Source organism: Castor canadensis, chromosome 7 (genome assembly GCF_047511655.1).
Source record: "Castor canadensis chromosome 7, mCasCan1.hap1v2, whole genome shotgun sequence".
In the NCBI taxonomy this organism is placed as follows: Eukaryota; Metazoa; Chordata; class Mammalia; order Rodentia; family Castoridae; genus Castor; species Castor canadensis.
The window spans coordinates 162811275-162831226 of NC_133392.1; the positions used below are offsets into that span (position 1 = coordinate 162811275).

General features: G+C 55.5%; 1 protein-coding gene across 6 annotated transcripts in view; it reads right to left on the bottom strand.

The window, feature by feature from the left end:
• The window catches only part of Ttll10 (tubulin tyrosine ligase like 10), a 52458-nt gene that overhangs the window by 14261 nt on the left and 18245 nt on the right, over positions 1-19952 (bottom strand). For 3 of the 6 annotated variants that reach the window (XM_074081626.1, XM_074081628.1, XM_074081631.1), the window contains exons 2-9: positions 8095-16776; positions 4610-4711; positions 4043-4108; positions 2931-3388; positions 1271-1671; positions 507-587; positions 283-418; positions 50-168 (exon numbers count right to left, since the gene is read on the bottom strand). In XM_074081626.1, coding sequence (XP_073937727.1) covers positions 50-168; positions 283-418; positions 507-587; positions 1271-1607 — 673 coding nt within the window. In that variant the 5' untranslated portion in view covers positions 1608-1671; positions 2931-3388; positions 4043-4108; positions 4610-4711; positions 8095-16776. Of the gene's footprint in view, positions 1-49; positions 169-282; positions 419-506; positions 588-1270; positions 1672-2930; positions 3389-4042; positions 4109-4609; positions 4712-8094; positions 16777-19952 lie in introns of those variants that run through there. The other 3 variants (XM_074081627.1, XM_074081630.1, XM_074081632.1) reach the window with 2 other exon arrangements.

The following is a 19952-nucleotide window of genomic DNA, read 5'->3' on the forward strand; positions in this document are numbered from 1 at the left end:
GATGGTGCTTCAGCAATCAGCTGCTAGCCACCCCCTGGGGTGACCCCACCTTCCCGGAAGTTGATGTAGCTCTCCTTGCACTTGATCTCACACCACTTCAGCTTGTAGTCCTCACGGCGGTTGTCCTGGGTACGCTGCCAGCCCTTGCTTTCACAGTAGGAGCTGATTCTGTGGGGTGGAAGGCACTGGTGACCCAGGCCACGGGGTCCCTAGAGGAGAGCCCAGGGGTTGGGCCTGGGCAGGGGTGAAAATGTAGACCAGGGTTGCAAGGCCCACACTCACATTGAAGCTCCATTGGTGCCCCCGATGTAGAAGAAGGGTCCCTGCCCGGTGCTGGGGGACTGCTTGTCTCCCTCCAGTGGGAGTCCTTCCAGGAGGACCACTGGGGGCCTGTCAGCATCTACGTTTTCTGTGAGCTCTGTGGGCAGGATGGTGGTCAGAGGCCCTGGACTCCTAAACTGACTGACTGGGATGTCCCTGCCCCTCCCAAATGCCTGTGGCCCCACCTGCATCTTGGTCCAGCTGGCTTAGTTGAGCCTGGAGCCCCTCCTCACCACTGCTTCCCATCTGTCTCTCATGGGCCCAGCCTGGGGACCAGTGAGGTCAGGTGGAGGTTGGGGAGGTGCCCACTCCTTCTGCCTGAGCCCAGCCCATACCAGCAGCTGCTGGGCACTCATCCAGCCCCTCTGAACCCCTCCTCAGCCCAGTCCATCCCTCACCAGGGGATCTGGGGGTTCATTACACTCAAGAGGAGAGACAGTTGCCACCCTCCAGGGCCAGCCTTCAAGTAAGCGGGGTCCAGGTGGGGTGGATCCTGGAGCAGGGGTGATGAGGGAAGCCCCACTCCACCCTCCTTACCAGCAGGACAGGGTTTCATACAGGGAAGGGGCTGGGGTGTGAGGCTGGAGCCCATGCAGCCATCATGTGGGGACATCCTCAGAGGGCAGGGGTCACAATGTCCATGATGACGTCATGGGTGACCCAAAGGGCCATGTTCAGCCAGGAGAGATGAGAGGCTACCCTGGGTGGGGTGGGGTGGGCAATGCCCACTGTGGCTGCCTATGGAGCTGGCATGGACAGGCAGAGCCCTCAGACCCTTTAGCACGTGGGCTCCCTACTTGGCCCCTTCCAAGACCTATTTGACTGGCTGGACATGGCCTTGTGTAGGCTTGGTCCCCTCCCCATGTGACACCTTCCTTTGGGGGCACCTGTCCCAGGATGCCCTGTCTTGGGGCGGGTGGAGCCAGTCCCAGGGCTGCTCAGAATTTACCTGGTGCCCGGACGTGGCACCGCTGGATCCTGGACCGCCTGGGTCTCTTGGAGCTGATGCGAGTGGGCTGACCCCGGTAGTAGATGAACCGTGTGCAGCTGCAGGTTGCAGGGATGGGGGCACCAGGGCGAGGACCCCGTGGGGAAGATGCTGCTCCTAACCCCCTGCCAGGCCTTCGGGCAGCCCGAAGTCCTAGCCCTTTGACAGGGCACATGTTTAGGCCCACTCTGCCTGGGGATATGCGCTTCCCTGTGTTCCGGGCTGTGGCTTCTGTTTGCGGCTGGTTCTCATCTCTGTGGTGGCCATGGGGCCTGGTGGCCCGTGGGCGTGAGGCCATTTCTGCATCCTGCCTCTGCGGGGCAAGTCCTCCACTGCTGGGACCTTCCTGGCCTCTGTGTTGGCTGTAAGAGGGTGGCCATCAGGCCTACAGAGGGTGGGGTGCCCATCTGCAGGATTGGACAGCAGAGAGGCTCCTAGTCCCAAGCAGGGATCTTCCTAGCCTGCGCTGCTACCCTGTAGCCCAGCCAAGTTCCTGTTGGCACAGTCCTTCTGCAGCTGCGACTGCAGCAGTTCTTTCCCCCAGGACCCCTGCCCATGGACGCTGCCCTAGTTTCCCCATGTTGCAAACTTTGGAGCATTTCATGGAGTTGTTAGCCAATTCCTGGATGAGCTCCTCTGCCTCCACGTCAAGCAAACCAACTCAGTTTGGGGGCTGTTTAGGAGCAAGGACTTTCTGAAGACTTTACAGAAACATGAGCCATGGAAGACAAGCATGCTGGCGTGGGCAGGGCAGAGAAATGGCATACAGGGCCTTGCATCTGGGAAGGGAGGGACAAGCCTCTGGGTGGGAGCAGGTCATCTCTAAAGAGGAAAACCCAGTTGTGGACAGACCAGCTGGGCAGCAAAGTAATGCCAAGGACTACAGCCTGGGTAGGCTTTGTGACTTCCTGCCGAGCCCCACTGAATTGGTGGGAAACAAGAAAAATGGAATAAACCCACAGAAAAGAGAGAAAGCAGAGGAGACTCAAACAGACATTGTGCAGTGTCACGGAACCAGGTGGGGCAGGAGGAACAGAGCCCAGGGTAGGCTGGGTGCCTGGTGCAGTAAGAGCCTCACATCTCTGCAGAATGTGGGCCTCATGAGTGTAAGAAGCTAGGAATGCCTGGAGACAAGAGGGCTCCGTGGAAGGTGCTGGGTGAGAATCTACAGAGAATTGGGGCAGGTATTATGTGGGTGTGGGTAAGGGTGTCCATGATCACTGGAAAACTCAAGCCCCTTCTCACTGAGTTCCCAGCACCTGAGAATAGGTGCCAAGGCACCCTGTTGTGAACATGGAACCCCAAGACTCTGGCATTTAGCATAGTCCACTGCCTGGCCCCAGGAGGATCTGAGGAGAGGCCTCCCAGGAATGAGTTAGAGCTGCATACACACACACACAGAGGAAAAGGAAGGGGGAGTGGGGAAGCTGAAGGAAGTCAGCTTACATCTAGAATATGCTCAGGGTGGGGAGCATATTCTCAAAAGGGAGCTGAGTGCTGTCGGAAGAGGAAAGAGCCCATGGAAATTAAACAAGCAGCATGTGCAGAATTTAAGTCCATGAAAGAGAACTGGAGACAGGGCTTGAAGGAACAATGAGCAACAAACCAAAAACAGACTTACCAGGGACCCAGCGCTGGAGAGACGAGGAGAAAGAGGAAGTCACTGTACACTGGAGGGAGGGGCACCTCCCTTTCGGGGAGGCCACAGGGCTGGTGCAGCTCTCTGGGTACTTTGTACCTGGCCAGCCAGGGGGAGGTGGGACAAGAATGAGGTATCAGGAAAAAGAATTAATCTTTGCCTGCAAAATGGACAGTGACAAGAGCCTGGCTGGGTATTGTGAAGACAGAGTTCCTGCCCAGTGAGTGCCTAGCAGGGCAAGGATGGCCACATGACAATGCCAGGAGGTACAGGGGTTGGGGACAATTAAGGAACACAACAAATACACATACAAGGCCATGAATGCCTCCGAAAACCCTCTGTGTGGAGGGCATCAGGGGAAGCTGCCTGGCTCGGCTGTAGGCACTGTTTGTGGAGGATGGCACAAACACAGGAACAAGAGCAAGAGTCTCCAATCGCTTCTGTAAACAACAGCACCATCAAGTGCTATTTAGAAATAGGTGGTAGTTAGAAAAGTCAAAGAGAAATGAAGACTCATAAGGAAAACCAGCAAGCAGTCCCACCCTGCCCACTGCTCCACTCCTGGCAACCTCCCCAACTCTGCTGCTGTGGCTGAAGAAACATCTTAGAAGGGTCATGTGTAGTGCACTGTTATCCATCGTAAGTCTTATGCCTCTGTCTGACTTTTCTTTGTGTTCTTGTTATTGTCACAAAGAATTAAATAAACCGTGTATTATTTCTTGTCATTCAAATTGACAAAGACTTTTTCAGAAGACACAGCTGGTGTGTCGCAAGTGTGGTGTTTGCTCAGGAGTGGACAGGGCTGGGATGCAGCCTCCAGACTTCCGAGAAATCACTGTCACTTGTCCTGATACTTGTCTGAGTATCAGGTTCTCTGAGGACTCGACTGGGAAGCCAGAAGGAAACTTCACATCAGTGATGTTTGCAAATTGCTATTTCTAATGGTGCAATGGGGCAGTGAGCAGTCTGCAGACAGACCACCCAGAATGGTTAAGAACCTTCTTGATAGGACATTGGGCAAAAGTTAAGTGAAAGCCCAGAGTGAGGGGCCAGGCAGAAGCTTTACAACTTTATAGTAAACTTAAACGTTTTACCTGGTCAGATAAAAAGACCGGCAGGAAATCACACCCCGGTACGATGGGCAGGAGATGCGTTTAAACCTGAAGAAAATGACCAAGAAAATGACCACACATCACTGTCCTGTCTGAGACTCCCCCCAGACACGTTTGGCAACACAGGGCTCTGAGAAAGTGCTTGCGTGTTTTGAAGGACTGACGCCTCGCAGGCAGCACTCATTGTCTAGGGATGCAATACCTGCGGATCTCAAGAGGCTCCCTTCTGGGGGTCAGTTCTGGGGAGACAGACCTGATCCTGGGCAAAGAGCTCATCCTGAGAGTGCCCAGCCCTTCCTGGAGCCTGAGTGGCCTGCTTGGGGCCAGCTCCACCTCACAAGGCACGCCCTTCCTAGCTGAGGCTCTTCGTCTGGGATGAGAGTGGCCTCCACAAAGAGGGCTCAGCTCAGCCAAGCTCCCTAGCCTCTGCCCAGTCCCCTCCCCCATCTGTCTACTCCTGAGCAGGGTCCTGAGAGGGGTGCAGAAGGGTAGGGCCAAGCTTTAGCCACAGCCAGCACCCCCAGCTTCTGGCTAGCTTATCCCTCTTACCTGCCCAACAAGGTGGAGGGAGCCCTCTGCTGGCATACAACAGTGGTGACCTGGCAACCATCTCCTGGCAACTGTTACCCAGCAACTGTGATCCTGCAGCGCCTAGAGGTAAACACGGGCTTTAGGTGGATGGAGAAGGAGCCATGGGGTGAGCTGAGGGGTAGCCTCAGGGAAGCTTGGAGAGCAGGGTGTGGGGGCCAAGCTGCACGGAAAATGGCTGGGGGTACTGAGGCTCAGGAGGGGTGTTTATGTAAAATCTCCCCTGCTGGGTCTGAGGCTGGGGCACTGCCCTCTGTCCTCCAACCTCCTCTAGATCCTCCCAGGATCCTTCTGAGCCTTCTCAGGGACCCCTCGGTCCAGGCCTGCTTCCCCAGGAGCTGACCCCATGCATGACTCAGTTTTTGAGAGTTTCCTGCTAAGGATCCTGGGACAAGTCAGCCTCTGCTTCTGATCCTGAGCCTCTGGTCATATGGGCCCTGTACCCCTGCCATTCTTCAGAGCCTATGAGGGTCCCCTGGCAGGGAGCTGGATGGTACCCCCAGAAGATAGAACCATGACCTAAGCCCTGGAGCCTAGAAATGTGACTTATTTAGAAAAAAGATCTGTGCAGATGTGATTAAGTTAGGATTTCAGATGAGGTCATCCTGGATTAACAAGGTGGACCCTGAATCCAGTAACTGGTGTCCTAAAAGGGAGATAGAGGGAAGAGAGAGACATAGAAGAGTACAAGCTGAGTGAGGAGGAGGCAGAGACATAGGTGACTTGGACACAAATGAGGGACACCTGAACTGCTAGGAGCTGTAGGAAGCAGGAGGGATCCCAGTAGAGCTTTGGTGGGGAGTGTTGCCTACCAATGCCTCCAGAGCAGTGAGAGAATAAACTTCTGCTGTTTTAGGTCACCCAGTTTTTTATGGAGTACCAGGAAATTCACACACACTTCCAGCCATCATCTTCCAGGGTTCCATATGGCATCACCCACTCTGGGGGGCTTCCTCACTCATGCAGAGGTTTTGTACCCCTCAGGCTCCATCCCATTTGTTCCTCCCTCAACCCTTCCCAATCTGAGTTGCTAGGATGGAACATCATACTGGGGTGTGGCTAGAGGGGTGCTATCCATCACCTGTGCAGGGTCCCTTAGGAATGGGAGTCAGGCATACTCTGCAGGGCTCAGTTCTCCACTCTTTGTGGGGTGTGTTTTGGGGAGCTGACTTCTGTGGCCACATCTCCCCTCCTGTGGCTGACTATGCTGGGGGCTGAGGTCTTTGGGATCAGTCCTGCTACACTTGGTCCAGTTCTGGCCCTGGTGACACTGTCCCAATAGTTGTGGTTTGGTCTGGCAGGGCAGGGGTTCCAGGTAGGCTGGGGCAGCCAAACTGAACTAAGTGATGGGTCTCATGTTCCCCCAACCTGGGTCTGAACCCCGGCTACACTCACTTCTGGCCTGGGGAGACCCCAGGAAGATAGCCATCAGCCATTGACCCTGGAGTAGGAAGGTCATGTCCAATCCTGACTTCAGTGCTGACCCTGGGCTAGGAGGGGGACCCTTGTTTTCACAGATCACCCTGACCTTTGGTGTGTTGTCAGGTGTACACTGAAAAGGACTCCCTTGCATCCCTATGTCAGCTTGTGTGACCAGTGGCCAGGGCCAGTGGGCCCATTCTCATTTCCTGCAGGTCTTTTCCTTCTGGTGGGAATCACAGACCCTCAGGAGCCCTCTCGCTGTCCTTCCCCCATCACTTCAAGGGGCCTGGACTGCTCAGAGGGTTCTGGGTTCCTAGGTACGTGCTCTTGGAAGTACCTTTACCCACACCATGAACAGAGTTCAAACTGGAAAACTGCCTTGTCATGGTCACTTACAATATGCCCTGTCATTCCTGTTCTTGCTAGACACTTTCCTTCTTTCCCCAATATCTGGAAGTAAGCTGCCCATAGAAGGATCAGGGAAGACTTGGTAAGGAAGGGAGGGAGCAGGAAGGGGATAAGGGAGGAAGGGAATCTGAGAAGAGGGGGAGGAGCTAGTTTCATCCTGGGTGCTGTTCTTAGCTGAGTCCTCTGTAAAGCTGCCAGTGTATTTTGTACAGTTGAAATAAGGAGGTGATCAAGGTATGATTTCACCAATCACAGAGTTTATTGCCATACAGAGATGTTCCTCTTCTTTGTTCATAATGCTCACAGGGGGATGTTGAGGGGAACACAGCTCAGAGGGGGCATGACAGATGCATCCTCTGTTCAGCTGCTCAAAGCAGCTCCAACTCTGGATCAGTTATTCAACTCCCATTGCTCACCTGGGGTGGAAGCAGGTCTCTGTGAAAAGTAAAGTCTAACTAGAGATCCAGGTGTAACTTTATTGAGTGGTTCTTAGGAGAGACTGGCCTGACCACCCCAGGGTAGACCCTGAAGGACATATGAGGTCCCTTAACACTAGAGGTGCGGAGAAGGGGTGGGGTTCAGTGCCAAGGTTATAGGTGTGTGCTTGCTGGGCACAGTCAAGATGACTGCCAAACCCAGGTTTATATGTATTTTGGAGTTCATTGGTTGAGGCGAAGGGCTCACATCCATGGTCTGAGAAGTGAGACATCATAACATTCCCAAGTGAAGGAGGTCCACTCCAAGCTCTCATCGAAGCAAAACCCTTTAAGAGTTGGAATCATTTCAAAGCTGCCTAACAGCCTTGCAAAGGGTCATTTCAAATTCTCAGGGGAGAAAGGCTTTGAGGCCAGCCTTGAGGCCAGGAGTGGGGGGGTTCAGAATCTAGAGCTTGGTTTTGGGGACAGCTCCCTAGGCCTCAATAGGGTGAAGCTGGGACACCTCAGAGAGAGAGCCCAGGGGCAGGTGAGGGTGCAGGGGCTGCATATCCTTCTAAGCATCTGCCTTCCGGGGCGTGGGTCACTAGCCTGGCACCTGGGCAGTGTCCCCTGACAACCCAAGCCCCAGACATGGGCCTGTGGACCGGGGAGCTGAGGCTTATGGAGGGAGAGGTGGTCTGACTCGGCCCTGAGGTTGTACTGTGAGAGGTTGTGCTGCTCCTGCACTGCCCATATGTCCCCCTGACCAGGCTTGCTTCTTCCCGGTCCTCCTCAGCCTCCTGGTCTGAGACAGGTAGGGAGAGGCTGAGTGCCAAGTTTCTAGGTGGGGTTTCAGGTCCCTTCTAGACCCATAGCAGTGCCAACAATGTTGGGGCTTCAGAATCCGCACTTGCAGCTCTCAGAAGCTCAAGGCCCCTGGGTGTGGGACCCACTTGGCCGTGGAGCCAGCAGCACAAGGAAGCCTGTGCTCCTGAGATGGGCAGATGCAGGGGCCTGAGTGCCTCAAACCTTTGTCACACCAATATTCACTGTGGTCATGACAAAAACCCTCTGTGGGTTCAGAGAGGCAGTCAGGTCCTGGGGGACGGGGGTCCCAGTGGGCTTGGGTTGAGGCTTATTTATGTCTGGGTGGGGGCATGAGGTCCATGTACCACATGGACCGTGAGCCTCGCTCTGCACCTGGTATCTAGCGGTGACCCCATGGGGTGGCGAGGGTGCTGTCCTCCAGTGGCGATCAGGCCGTGGATGGACGGCATTACCAGACAGTATTAGACAGAGACATCCAGATCTAACCGTGCCTGGTAAGACGCCCATCGGCAGGCGGCAGTGCAGGGGCCTTCTGGTCAGCGTATCCTGGTGCCTGTGGAGGGAAGGTGTGGGCAGCTCCTCCGCCCCTTGGTTCTGCGCTGGCCCCCAACCCTTGTGCATGTGAAGAGCCAGCTCTGGAGCTGTCCCTGGGTTGGGCTAAAGCCTCCCAGGACCCAGAGCTGCTCTAAGGACTTTCTCCCCAGGCCCCATCCCAGTCTCTGGCCTCACTGGTGGCACCACCTCCCTAGTTTTCTGAATTAACCAAGTCAGGTTAATGAGTGACAGCAAGGACAGGAGAAGACCCTCGCCCTCTCCCCTTCCCCAGGGAGAGGCCTCTGGGGATCATGCTGGGTGTGTGTGGGGTTCTGGGCCCCTGTGTCCTGGCTTCAGATCAAAAAGATAAAACAATACGTAATCCTGAATTGTGATTTTGGGCAAAGTTCTGTTCTAGCCAGTGTGGGAGGGAACGGAGACTCCTTCTACTTGATCAGGAAATAGCCTGGTATGTCTGCAATGCCCTATGTGTGGGACAAGAGCACCTAAGCCCACCTTTGCTCCCCTAAGTCCCCAGTGGATCCCAGAGGGGGTTTAAGAACGGATACTAAATGATATTGAATGGTGAGAGGCCACAGCCCACTGGGCTTCTTCCAGGCCCAGTGTCCTGGCCCTGATGGTCTTTCCAGAAGCCATCTCACCTGGCAAGGGATCCAGGATAGGTGAGCAGAAGACTGCCTCTGTTCCCAGGGCCTCTAGTATGGCAGAACCAGCCCTTGCTCCAGCTTGGAGTGATAGCAGAGACTAACCTCCCACTGATTACCAGGCTGCAGAGCTGCAGTGGGCCCCTGCCAGCCCAGCATGGCCTCAGCCTGGGATCATCTGGGTTACAGGAGTTGAGGTGGTGCATCCTCAGCCTGCTTCCGGTGAGTGGTGGGTCACCTTTGAACATCGTTACCAGACAGTGTTAGAGTCGAGCTGAAAAATCCAGCACTGTCCGGTAAGATGCCCACAGAGGCCCAGGTGTGCCTTAGTGTGAGGACACAGGAGAGACATGCAGTTTCCACTCCCAGGGCACCCATGGACTCCCACTGAAGACCTTAAGTGGCCAAGGGCTGTGCTTGTACTCTGTGAGGTCAGCAGAGAGGTTTGGGCCCCGAGACCCTGAGGCCACACTGTCTGTCTGCCCTGCTTTCTCCAGAACAAGGGGACTTTGGGCTGCTGGCCCAGGACCAAGGCTGGAGGTGCTGCTGTTCGGTACCACGGGCCCACCTTGGATGCAGGAAGAGGAAGGTCAGGTGGGGGCAGCCCCACCTCAGGTCAGCATGCAGCTCCAGCTCTGGGTAAGGTGGCTTCCACTGTGAGGCCCTCTGGTCCCAGGCTGGGCTTTGGCCCTCCAGAGCCCTTTGTTGCACTTTCACCCTGCCCACACCTGCCAGGTGTGGCAGCAGCACCTGCCTGGGTGCAGTGGGCAGGGCCTGGATACCTGAGTATCCTAATCCCCAAAGCACTGTGGGGGAGGGGGTACCCCAGTGCAGCTTCAGGAAGCCCTTCATCCTTGGGGGCTGAGAGAGGTTCTCAGATTGCCTGGTCCCCAAGGTCAACTTTCTGCCCCATAGCCCTATCCAGAAGCCACCTGAGCAGGACAGAGTGGACAAGCTGTAGGAGGGGAGGCGGCCCCACTGTTGCATGCAGGGCTCCGCCGTCATCATTACCAGGCAGTATTAGAGATCAGACACCATCCAATGCTGCCCAGTAAGATGGCCACGGCTGCCCAAATTGGGTCTGGGGGCCGCCTGGCTGAGGGTCATGGGGTGATTTGCTAGGGGAAGTCATCAGCCTGGGGCAGTATTTAGTTGGAGAGCAGTCACTGGAGACAAAGGGGCTGGAGCAGGGGGTCACATGGGCCCTGAGGCTCAGCCTCTCTATGGGGCTCAGTTGGAGGGCTGCAGCAGGTGAGGTTCACTGCCCAGCCAACCCAGCCTAGCCCATGGCACCACTGGCTTGGAGCCCGAGTAGGCACCTGAGAGGGCCAAGGTGTCCCTCCCAGAGGCTGTAGCCTGAGGGATGGGAGGCAGGGCAGGGACTGGTAAAGCAGGCCAGGTGACTAATGGTCGGGTCAGGGTCAGGTCATAGCTGGACCCTTCCTCCAGGTAGACCCACAGAAGGGCCTGAACATCAGGGCCAGCACTTCAGTGTGTGGGTGCAGGTGCATATGTGCATGTATCTGAGGCTGATGGGGTTGCAGTTGCTGGACAATGGGCCTCTGTCTCCAGGATGCCACACAATGGCTGCTTCCCTGCCCAGCCCCCACCTGCCCTTCTCAGGGCCCAGGAAGGGTACTGGGATGAGGAACAGTGTGGCAGGGTTTGTTACCTATTGGTCTGGAGTTCCATCCCAGAGCAGATGGGAACAGTAGTCCCCAACAGAATGCTAAATATCCACACTCAGGTCCCTGCAAGGCCCAGCCATCTCTGCACAGGAGTGCTAGGAATGAGGGGGGTGGGATTTCTTCATCCCCCTCACTGCTCAGGCCTAGTCTGTATCCCCCACATGGAGTAAAGATATCCCAGGTGCCTGCCCTAGGGCCACTCAGGGCTGAGGGAGGTCCCTGCACAGGTATTGCCTGGGCCTAGACAGCTGGCCAGAGCAGATCCTCTAGTTTTCTGGCCTTCCACCCACAGAGGCCTCATAGGGGTCTCAGGCCCCGTGCTGATTTCCCCCAGGCCATAGCCAACACAACAAAAGTCTCGTTGCCCTTGGTGCTGCTCTGTCCACCTGGTTTTCCAGCCTCATGGTCTTCTCTACAGCCAACATTTCTTTGAGTACCTGACCCTAGCACAGATCCAGCAGGTGGGGCTCTGCAGGTACCTGGACTCCCTCAGCAGCCCGTCCTGGCTTAGAGTCAATCCCACCGTCAGGCTCCCTGCCCTGTGCCTTCAGATACCACCTGGATGTACTTCCCTCTTCCATGCCTGCTCAAGTCTATCCCACCGACTGGTAAAATCAGAGCTTTTTTTCTGAACTAGGGGAAAACTAAGACTTCCCTTTCAGAACTGAGTGAAATGTCAGCCTCTTTCCTGGCTGCCAGGTCCCAGGGATAAGGCAGTGGGGGCTGGGTGAGGGTGTAGGAAGCCTGGCATCTGTCTCTCCTGGTTGGGTCAAAGACATTCCCCAGCACACTGGGCAGACAGGCTGGCCTCCCACCACCAGAGCCCTTGGTGTCCCCAGTGCCCTTGGCCACTCAGGGCCAGAACTTCTCAGGGAGCACTGAGGGCTGGGGGACTCTATAAGGCCCAAAGCTGGTCTGGCCACAAACCAGAGGGACAGGCCACCCTCTGTGTACCAACACCAAATGTGTAGGAATCACATTTGCACCTAGCAGGCTGAGGTACATGGACAGGTGTCTAGTCCTACAGGTGGGCAAGTGGGGGACAATCCTGAGCTCAGAGTCTGTAAATCCTTAAGCAAAACTCCTCCAAGAAAGACCCACCACTGTTGGTCAGGAGCCAGCTCAATGTGAGGGGTACTGGGCTTCACCTGATGTAGGGGTGAGGGAGAGCCAAAAATCAACTGAGCCTTACTTTGGCCATAGATTTAAGAAATTAGAAGTAAAAATACAGATTTGTTGGGAGCCCTGTGTGGTGCCCACCTGGTTAGCTGTGACTGGGAAGAGAGACCAGCATCACAGTCCCCACAGCTGGTTAATCATCAGCTTGTACCACTCTCGGCCTGGGAAAAGCAAGGAGGCTTAAGATGCCCAAAGGCCCCCAGGGTCCTCTGCAGAGCAAACACCCCCCACCCAGGTCTAACGGGGCCCCACCTGTGAAGCCTGAGGGTGGGTGAATCTGGCCAAGGAATGCAATCCCAGCGTGAAAAAGTAAGTCTCTGGTTAACCTCCCCAACAGGCCTTAATCAATGACAAGGCAACAGAGAACAAAGCACTGAAATCCAACCTCTCCTGCAGCAGATCAGCCAAACCTAGACGCCAGAGGCTGCAAGGGGCGGGGGCGGCGAAGGCTTGGCTTGTCTACATTCAGGCTATTTCTTAGTGTCGGTTGGAGCTACGTGTCTTCGAGGCAAAGCCGCCATTTCGCCCACGCTGCGGCCGACATTGTCCCTCTGCCTGTCTCCATGGCGCACACCAGGGAGGAGGGCCAGGTTCCTGCAGGGTGGGAAGCTTCCTAAGGCCATGTCACCTGATCCTATGTACACTAAAAACACCCCGACAAACTGATTTTGCAAATAAGGTATTTGCAAATTACCAAAATTCTGAAAACCAACAGTTGATCGCATCCATATTTTATGGTTGAGTTGCATTTTCATAGATGCAAAACTTATTTTGCCTAATTCAACAAGTTACTAGTCATTCCAACATTTTATCTGGGTTACTAGAAAAACAAAACAAATCCAACCTATTTTTTCAGATGCTCTGCCATGAAAAGGCCTAAAATGTTCGCAGTGGATTAATCCAAACACTGCATTCATACACTAAGTTTTGTTCATCAAAAACAAGGAAAACAATGCCCTGAATATTGCGCACAAAGGAAACTGACCTTACTTTCAGTCAACATTGTAAGCACCTAAACTTTTAAGAAAGCCGAATGTCTGGCTGCAAGCTTGAGGCTGGGTGGCGCTTGGCCGCCATAGTGCAGGGCCTATGCACTATGCACTAAACATGACCAAAACCAGGCATTAAATTTATATGGCTGCACTCATCACCAACGTGCTGTTGGGCACTTTACGTAAAAATTTCTTTAAAACAGACTTTGTCCCTGACCCAGAGTAATGATTTGGGGCCAGGGAATTGTTTCTACCTCCTCTAAGGTGGTCCTAGCTTTATTGGCACCTCAGAAATGGCCTGACCACCTCCAACCTCATACCCTGTCACTAGCCTGCAGCCCTTGGCCGACCTCTGACCACAGGATCACTTTCGACTACAGCCGCTGGCAAAACCAAGCCCTTCCCAGCACAAACTCCAAAAATTCACCAGCAGAGATGTAAGTCCTCGCACCCAGCCAGACACTTCCCCACACCCACCTCTGAGGCTATAGTCTTCTCCTGGTAGAAAAGTAGCTCAGGAACGTCAGTGGCCGCTTTGAGAAAGAACTTTCCAGAAGGTCTCGTTGTTAGGTGGACAGGGGTATGTGAACGTCTGAGAGTTGGTCTTCTGCCTGCCCGGTGCCCAAACCCGAGTGGCCTGAAGACAAAGCCTGTGGATCCAGACTGCTCCCAAGCCTGTCCCAAAATGGCTCCACACATGAAACCCAGTCGCCTCACAGCCTGAGGGCTGCCTTCTTCTCATACAGGAAGGACCTGCCCTGCCCTGTACCTGCCAATACCCAGAGCCTCACTGGACACAGGCAGTACAATGAGTGGCCCATCTGTCACCATCGTCCATCCTGCTCTGCCTCAGCCACGCAGGGGCCTGCACACCCTCTCCCTGCAGAGTGGCTTCCTCAGGCCTGTCTGGCCTCCCTCCTGCCCGCCCTTACCTGCCCCAACAGGTTCCTGACAGGTTCCTCCGCAGCTGAGGAGCAGGGCTGGAAGCTGCTCCGCCCCCAGCCCTGCAGCCAGCACTGTCCCTGCACCAAGGACCCATCATGTGGGAGTGTGAACCAGGCTTCAGAGAGGACATGGAGAGTTTTGGGCAATCGTCACCCCATATACCTGTCAGCCATGGTGAACAAAGTCAAGTGCCCACCTTTGGCTTCGGCCCAAGCTTTCCCCAGCCAAGATCCAGCCTCAGTCGTCATATCTGGGGAGGCACAGGAAGGAACAACTGTCTCTCCTTCAGATGAGGCTCAGACACAAAGAAAGAAAATGAGGTGTACAGGTAGACAGCTCAAGGGAACAATGGTGAGGAGTAGGAACAGCAGGCGGCCGGGAAGGGGAAGGACAGCGTGGCCTGGGCTCGCCTTACAAGTAGCTCCTTACCCCGCCCCACGCAGGTGTCTGCTCCCGGCCAGCCAATCTCTGCTCCTGGCCACCAACAGGTGTGTCCCCCGGGTTCCCATAGGCCAGGAGGAGGCAGCCCCAGTGACGCAGGCAAGGGGCGGCAGGCCCCGCACATTCCTGCCCCGCCTTGCCCGCCAAGCCTAGGTGGAACAAAAACCAGGGCAGAGAGGCTTCCGTGGGGTCTGGCCAGCCATGGAGCGTGGGTGGCAGATCACCCAGGCCCTAGGCTGCAGGGGCAGCTGCAGGCAGCTGCTCCCCTCCAGACCCGTTGGCCCTGCAGGTGGCCAACGCGTGGCACCCAGGTGCTGGACCTGCTTGTCACCTCCTGAGCCCCAACTCTGAGCTGTGATAGCAGTGAGAGGAGAAGTCACTTTTGCTGGGTCTCAGTCCTCATCAGAACTTGGAGGAACTGTGTGCCCTGCCCCCGCCCCCTGGCCCTACCCTAGAACCTTACAGACCCACACACTGGGGCCATGGTGCCTCTTGCTTCCCTGAAGGCAGTGGGGGGGGAAGGGGGAGAACCTGGTACAGAGGCTATAGCAGCCCCCAAATACCCTCACTGCCACTGGGTTCACTATGGAACCCCTAGACTAGGGGCAAAAAGTTTCTTGTTGGGTCTTGGAAGGGTCTGGGGTCTCTGGTCCATAGGCTGAGAGGATAGGGCCCCAGCTCAGTCTAGGGAGCAGACCCCTTGGTCCCTTTCTGAGATGCCCTGTGACTCCACCAGACGTGTTTGTTTCTTCGGTTCCCAGTGGAGGGGGCTATAATGAAACTACAAACAACCCCAGCAATTAGCCAAACCAGCAGAGATCCCAGAGGGCCCAACTATTTTCCACCACCAACTCAGCAGCATCATTGGAAACTCCTAATTATGAGGGCCTGTCCCCTGGGCCCAGGTGCTCAGTCTCTCCACACCCAGGAGCAGAGCTTTGTAAAGTCTGGTGGCTCTGCCCAAAGTCTGTCCTTCAGAGGCAATGTGGTCAGAGGCCGCCAGGCTGACCTAGGCAGCCAGTTGCCACCACCAAAGGCTTGAATCAGGGTGCCACCCTTCAGCAGCTGGGCCAACCTCTGTACCCACTGGGGGTTCTCAGTCCACTGCCTGCCCTGGACACCCTGGTTCACTTCTTACTTGACCTCAGCCTGCCCCCCAAAGGGTTGCACTGGAGGTGGGGGCACCATGGCTTGGCACAGGTTCCTCCTCCTCCTCAGAGATGCTAATCTGGCCTCCGGGTCCCAAGGCATGGTGTCTGGAAGCTGGTCCTAGGGCACGAATGACCTCTAACCTCCTGACCTCCACTTCTACAGACTATAGAGGGTATGTCCCTCCTCAAAACTGTCGGGACCCCTGTACCCTGATGCATACTCAGGTTATCCATGTTTGGGGAGCAGGGGGACAGGACGCCCCCATTAGTAGGTGCTTGTGTTCTGGGGAAACTGAAGCACCCCAAACCTAGGGACATGGAAACAAGAGGAGGGGGCTGCTTCCTGCTGACCTCCCAGCCCAGACTCACCCTGTCCTCACATGGCATGGCTTCTTGAAATCCAAGAAGCCAGCTTGTAGGGTAGGCTGTGATGTGCATCTGCAGAGGCCCCAGAGGGATGACGAGGGCAGCCACCATCTGCTGAGCCCCAGGATATGATGGGGGCCAGAGGGGCCTGGCAGAGAGGGCAGAGGACTGGATCTGGGGGCTTGAAGGGACTAGGGATGGGCATTTGGACCTCCCTCTAGCCAGGATCCTGGGAGAATCCTCATGGTCAGTAGGAGTTATCTGCTAGGGACTTGGTGTTGGGGGGAGTAGAAATACAGCCAGGGGACTCTGGGCACAGTGTGGCCAGGGGTGGGTTATGATCTGTCAGGGAGAGCAGGGCCTTTCAACACCTTCTGCACTGACTCAGTTTCTCCTGGACTGGCTGAGCTTGAGAGTAGACACTCCCTGCTCAAGTGGAAGATCGTGTTCCTCAGCGGCGCCTGGCAGGAACATGGCAGTCCAGCGAGGGGCTATCTTCTTGTCCTGTCCATCTGTTCATCCTCATATGCTTCAATATGGGTGGTGCTGCCTTGTCCAGCCTCAGCAGGAAGGAATATAAACACCAGCCTTAGACCTCAGAGGCCCCCTTGTGTGTCCATGGGGCTATGGCCATGAGCCCCACTTTGCAATGGGCCTGGTTCTGAAGTCTCCAAGCCCTGGCCAGGTGCTCTAGCAAGCATCTGTGCAGCCCATTGCTGGGCAGTATCCTGGGAGAGCCCCAACATAGGCAGCTCCAGGCTGTGGCACATGCCCTTTGTCCTTGGCCTGAAGTTGGTACAGAGTGAGGTGAGCTCCCTGAGTGACTTGTGGATACACCAGCTGTCCTTGAGTGAGAGTGGTAAGGCTGGGGCCTAGGTGAGAAGAAGTAGGTGGCCCAAGAGGCCCCTCTGGCTCATACTTATATGCACAGGGTGTCTGGACTTCTCTCAGGCCAGGATCCTGGGAGAATGGTCCTCCTGTGGTCAGTAGGAACCACCTGCTAGTTTGGCTAAGGCAGGGTGAACAGACAGCTGTGGTCACTCCTGGGCTGGGGTGCTGAAGAGACAGTTGTTTCTCCACCTTCTTCTTCCTCCTGGATAGTAGAGTCAGAGGCTTAGTAATGGATATAGAGGGAGCTGCTTGAGAGTTGCTGACTACATCAGACCCAGCGCAAGCCAGAAGCAAATCTCCCTGAGCCTGGCATCTCTTTTCCTTTCTCACAACTTCAGCAGGGCCCCTCCTATCCTCACCACTCCCATCTCCCATCCCATGGTTGGCCAAGTCAGCACCATCACTCAGAGACCTCTGGATCTGAGTCTGTCCTCCTGGACTCAAAATGGACAGACCACCCAGGTTTCCATGGAAGGTTTAATAAACTGGCTCCAGCAGGGAGCTCTCAAAACAATGGGCTGATTAGCCTAGCCGAGGAAGCCCCCATGTGTTCCTCCCAATTCTGAGCAACTCTTTCTTAGTCTCAAAAGGGAACAGCCAAGACAAAGCCCAACTCTACTCCACTGGCCCAGGCCCTCCACTGAGCAGCACTGGGTGGCAGTGCAAGTGTACTTAGTGAAATAAAATTGACTTTGACCATCTTTCCTGGCTTGTCTCACATTGAAGAGGAAGAGTAGGGTCTGACTGACCGCTGGCTTCCTGGCCTTGCAATGACTGCCTGTGGTTCCTGTTCCTAATTCCCAAATACAGTAAAAAATGACCAGAGCCCACTGTGTTTATGCGGGCCAGCTGGTTCAGAGAAGGTAGATTGCTACACTTAATCACTTGGTTTTAAGCAAAATGATTACCTTGGGACATCCCATTGTCCTCCTTACTTCCAGCCTCACAGTCCAGTAAAGTCAGCTCCAAGCCAGCCATCCCTTCCCATACAACAACAGACCCTTGTACCTTGCCACCCCCCAACCTGGGCCCTGGGGGACTTCAGATGCTTTGCTTTTGCTGGTGGCCAGCTCCTAGCCCCTAGCTGGGGCATTCACTCTGGGATGTAGGAGGGTCCAAAACCTGCTGTGTGCAACATCTTAGTGCCAGAGAGAGGCCTGGGACCCTTAACTGGCACAGGTCTCTTTGAGCAGGCCTCAAGTCTCAGGACAGCCCCCTTCTTGCATCTCCATCTGTTAGGGATGTAAGCAGACTTGGGGTGAAATTGGTGGGGTCTGGGGGTTTAAGGGAAGAGCCACAGTGGCTTTGCTTGGTTAATTAGGCCACTTCACAGAGTACACCAGGCCACATGGTCCCAGCCAGGTGGGCAGCTGCTACATTGGGTGTCAGAATCCCTATGAAACCAGACAAAGGTTCAGCTCTGCCCACCAGCTGGGTGCCATGTTGCCATGGCAGCAAGAGGTGGAGGGTGGGCAGAGAAAGGTGGGGAGTCTCTCCAGGGACCCAGGAGGCCAGGGAGCTCCCTTTTGTGGTTTCCCCGCAGGAAGGCTGGCCTAGGGGACTGGTGGAATGGCTCAAGTTGTAGAGTGCCTACCTAGAAAGGCTGGCCTGGGAGGCATAGCAGAAACCCCCCACACTGGTGGTGGTTGCAGAGCTGGCCTGAGGGAACCCAGTCTCCAGTCCCCCAGCCCTGTCCAGGCCAAGGCCTCCCCGGGTGGGGCAGATAGGACAAAGGGCCATTGTACTAGCAGCCAGGCTACTTCCTGCATGGCTGCCAGCCACAGTCAGCACCCATAACAGGCTGGTGAGAGGTCCCACGTGGTACCAGGGGCTTAGCTTTCCTCTGGGACAGAGTGGAAGCAGAAAAGAGGGCTCTGGGGCCTCCAGAGCCTTGATTCAAGTCTAGGATTTCTCAGGACAGAGCTGGCTCCAGGATCCCCTGATTGTAAAATGCTTCGAGATGCTTGCCAGGTTTGTCCACTTCTGGCTTCTCCTCTGAACGGGCTGGGAACCTTGCTTCAGTGTTCAGGCTCCTCCAACTTGTGTGCCAACAACAAGGGTAGGTGTGGTGGACCCTGGGAGCTGCCTACCCAACTCTATGTGAGCTCAATTTGGTTGCCCACCCTGGGGCCAGCACCCAGCGTCAGGAGGCCCAACTTGGGACCAACACCATTACCTACCAATCTCTGGCTTTCTGCCATGTCAGGGGAGGGGACTGTGAGCCCTCCCCTACAGCTTGGGAGAAAAGCTGGGGGCCTCTCCACTCATGGGGGATGGGCTGCAGGCTAATTTTGCCTGTCTGCTCTAGCCAGCACTATCCTGGAACACAGACATGCTTCCTTTTAAGAAACCAGGAGGAAAGCCCATTCTCATGGAATGATGAGACCCCCCCCAGGGGCCAACAGAGCCTGAGCCAGTATTTGGGGTTCAAGCAGATTGGGGGCTGTGCCCAAGAACAAGAAGTACCAGCTCTGCCTCCTCCCTTCCTGCCCTGAGCTGCCCCACCCTGGCAGGAAGGCTGTGGGGTGCGACTGCAGTGCACACAGAGCCTGGACCCACCCTAGACCCACCCTGGACTTGCTTCCTGCCCTAGGTCCATGGGGCAGATGCTTCCTGCCAAGGCTGTTCCCTCCTTCAGGTGGACACTGCCAGGTGAACCCAGCCTGGAGGTAGCCCTGTCACAGACACTGCACAGAGCAGAGAGCCTGCCCTCATCCATCTTTTGATCTACCGTTTCAACCTGCCTGGCCCTGGCTCTCCTTGTCAGGGACCTCTTGAATGTGGCAAACTCAGAGCATTAAAGTCAGGAAGGTAAGCTTGTTAACCTGAGGCCCCTCTGTAGCCCTGTCGAACCCTCTTGGAGCCTGCATATCATGTCAGGATTTTGGACCTGCTGCAGAGAAGTGCCTCCTGAGCAAATCCTGGCCCCCTCCCCCTACCTATCCTGAACCAAATTCCAGGGCCAGGCTTTGCATCCAGCCAAGGGCTGGTGGGACACCCACAGGCTCTGAAGATGCTGGGGTGACTCCTACAGTCTGCCTTAGCCTTGACCTGGTTGCCCTCTGCCTGAGGCCCCCAAGCTTGTATGTCCTCCCCAGGCCTCCCCTGAAGGCTTTGACACTAGTCATAGCATTTTCTGAATTCTCAGGAAAATGTGAGCATAAAATACGAAGCCTGAAGTCTGAAAACTGATGTCCACTGTCTTAGACACGTCCTTTGCTGAGCAGCCTATTTCTTCTCGATTATTCATTGAGGCCATCCACAGCATTCCCCCACCACACACCTACAAGGTCTCCTGAGGCTTCCAGGGTGCCTAGCTATCCATCAACCCACTGGCCTCCTCAGTGTAGTCTACTGACCCTTGGTAGTCACAGTGCT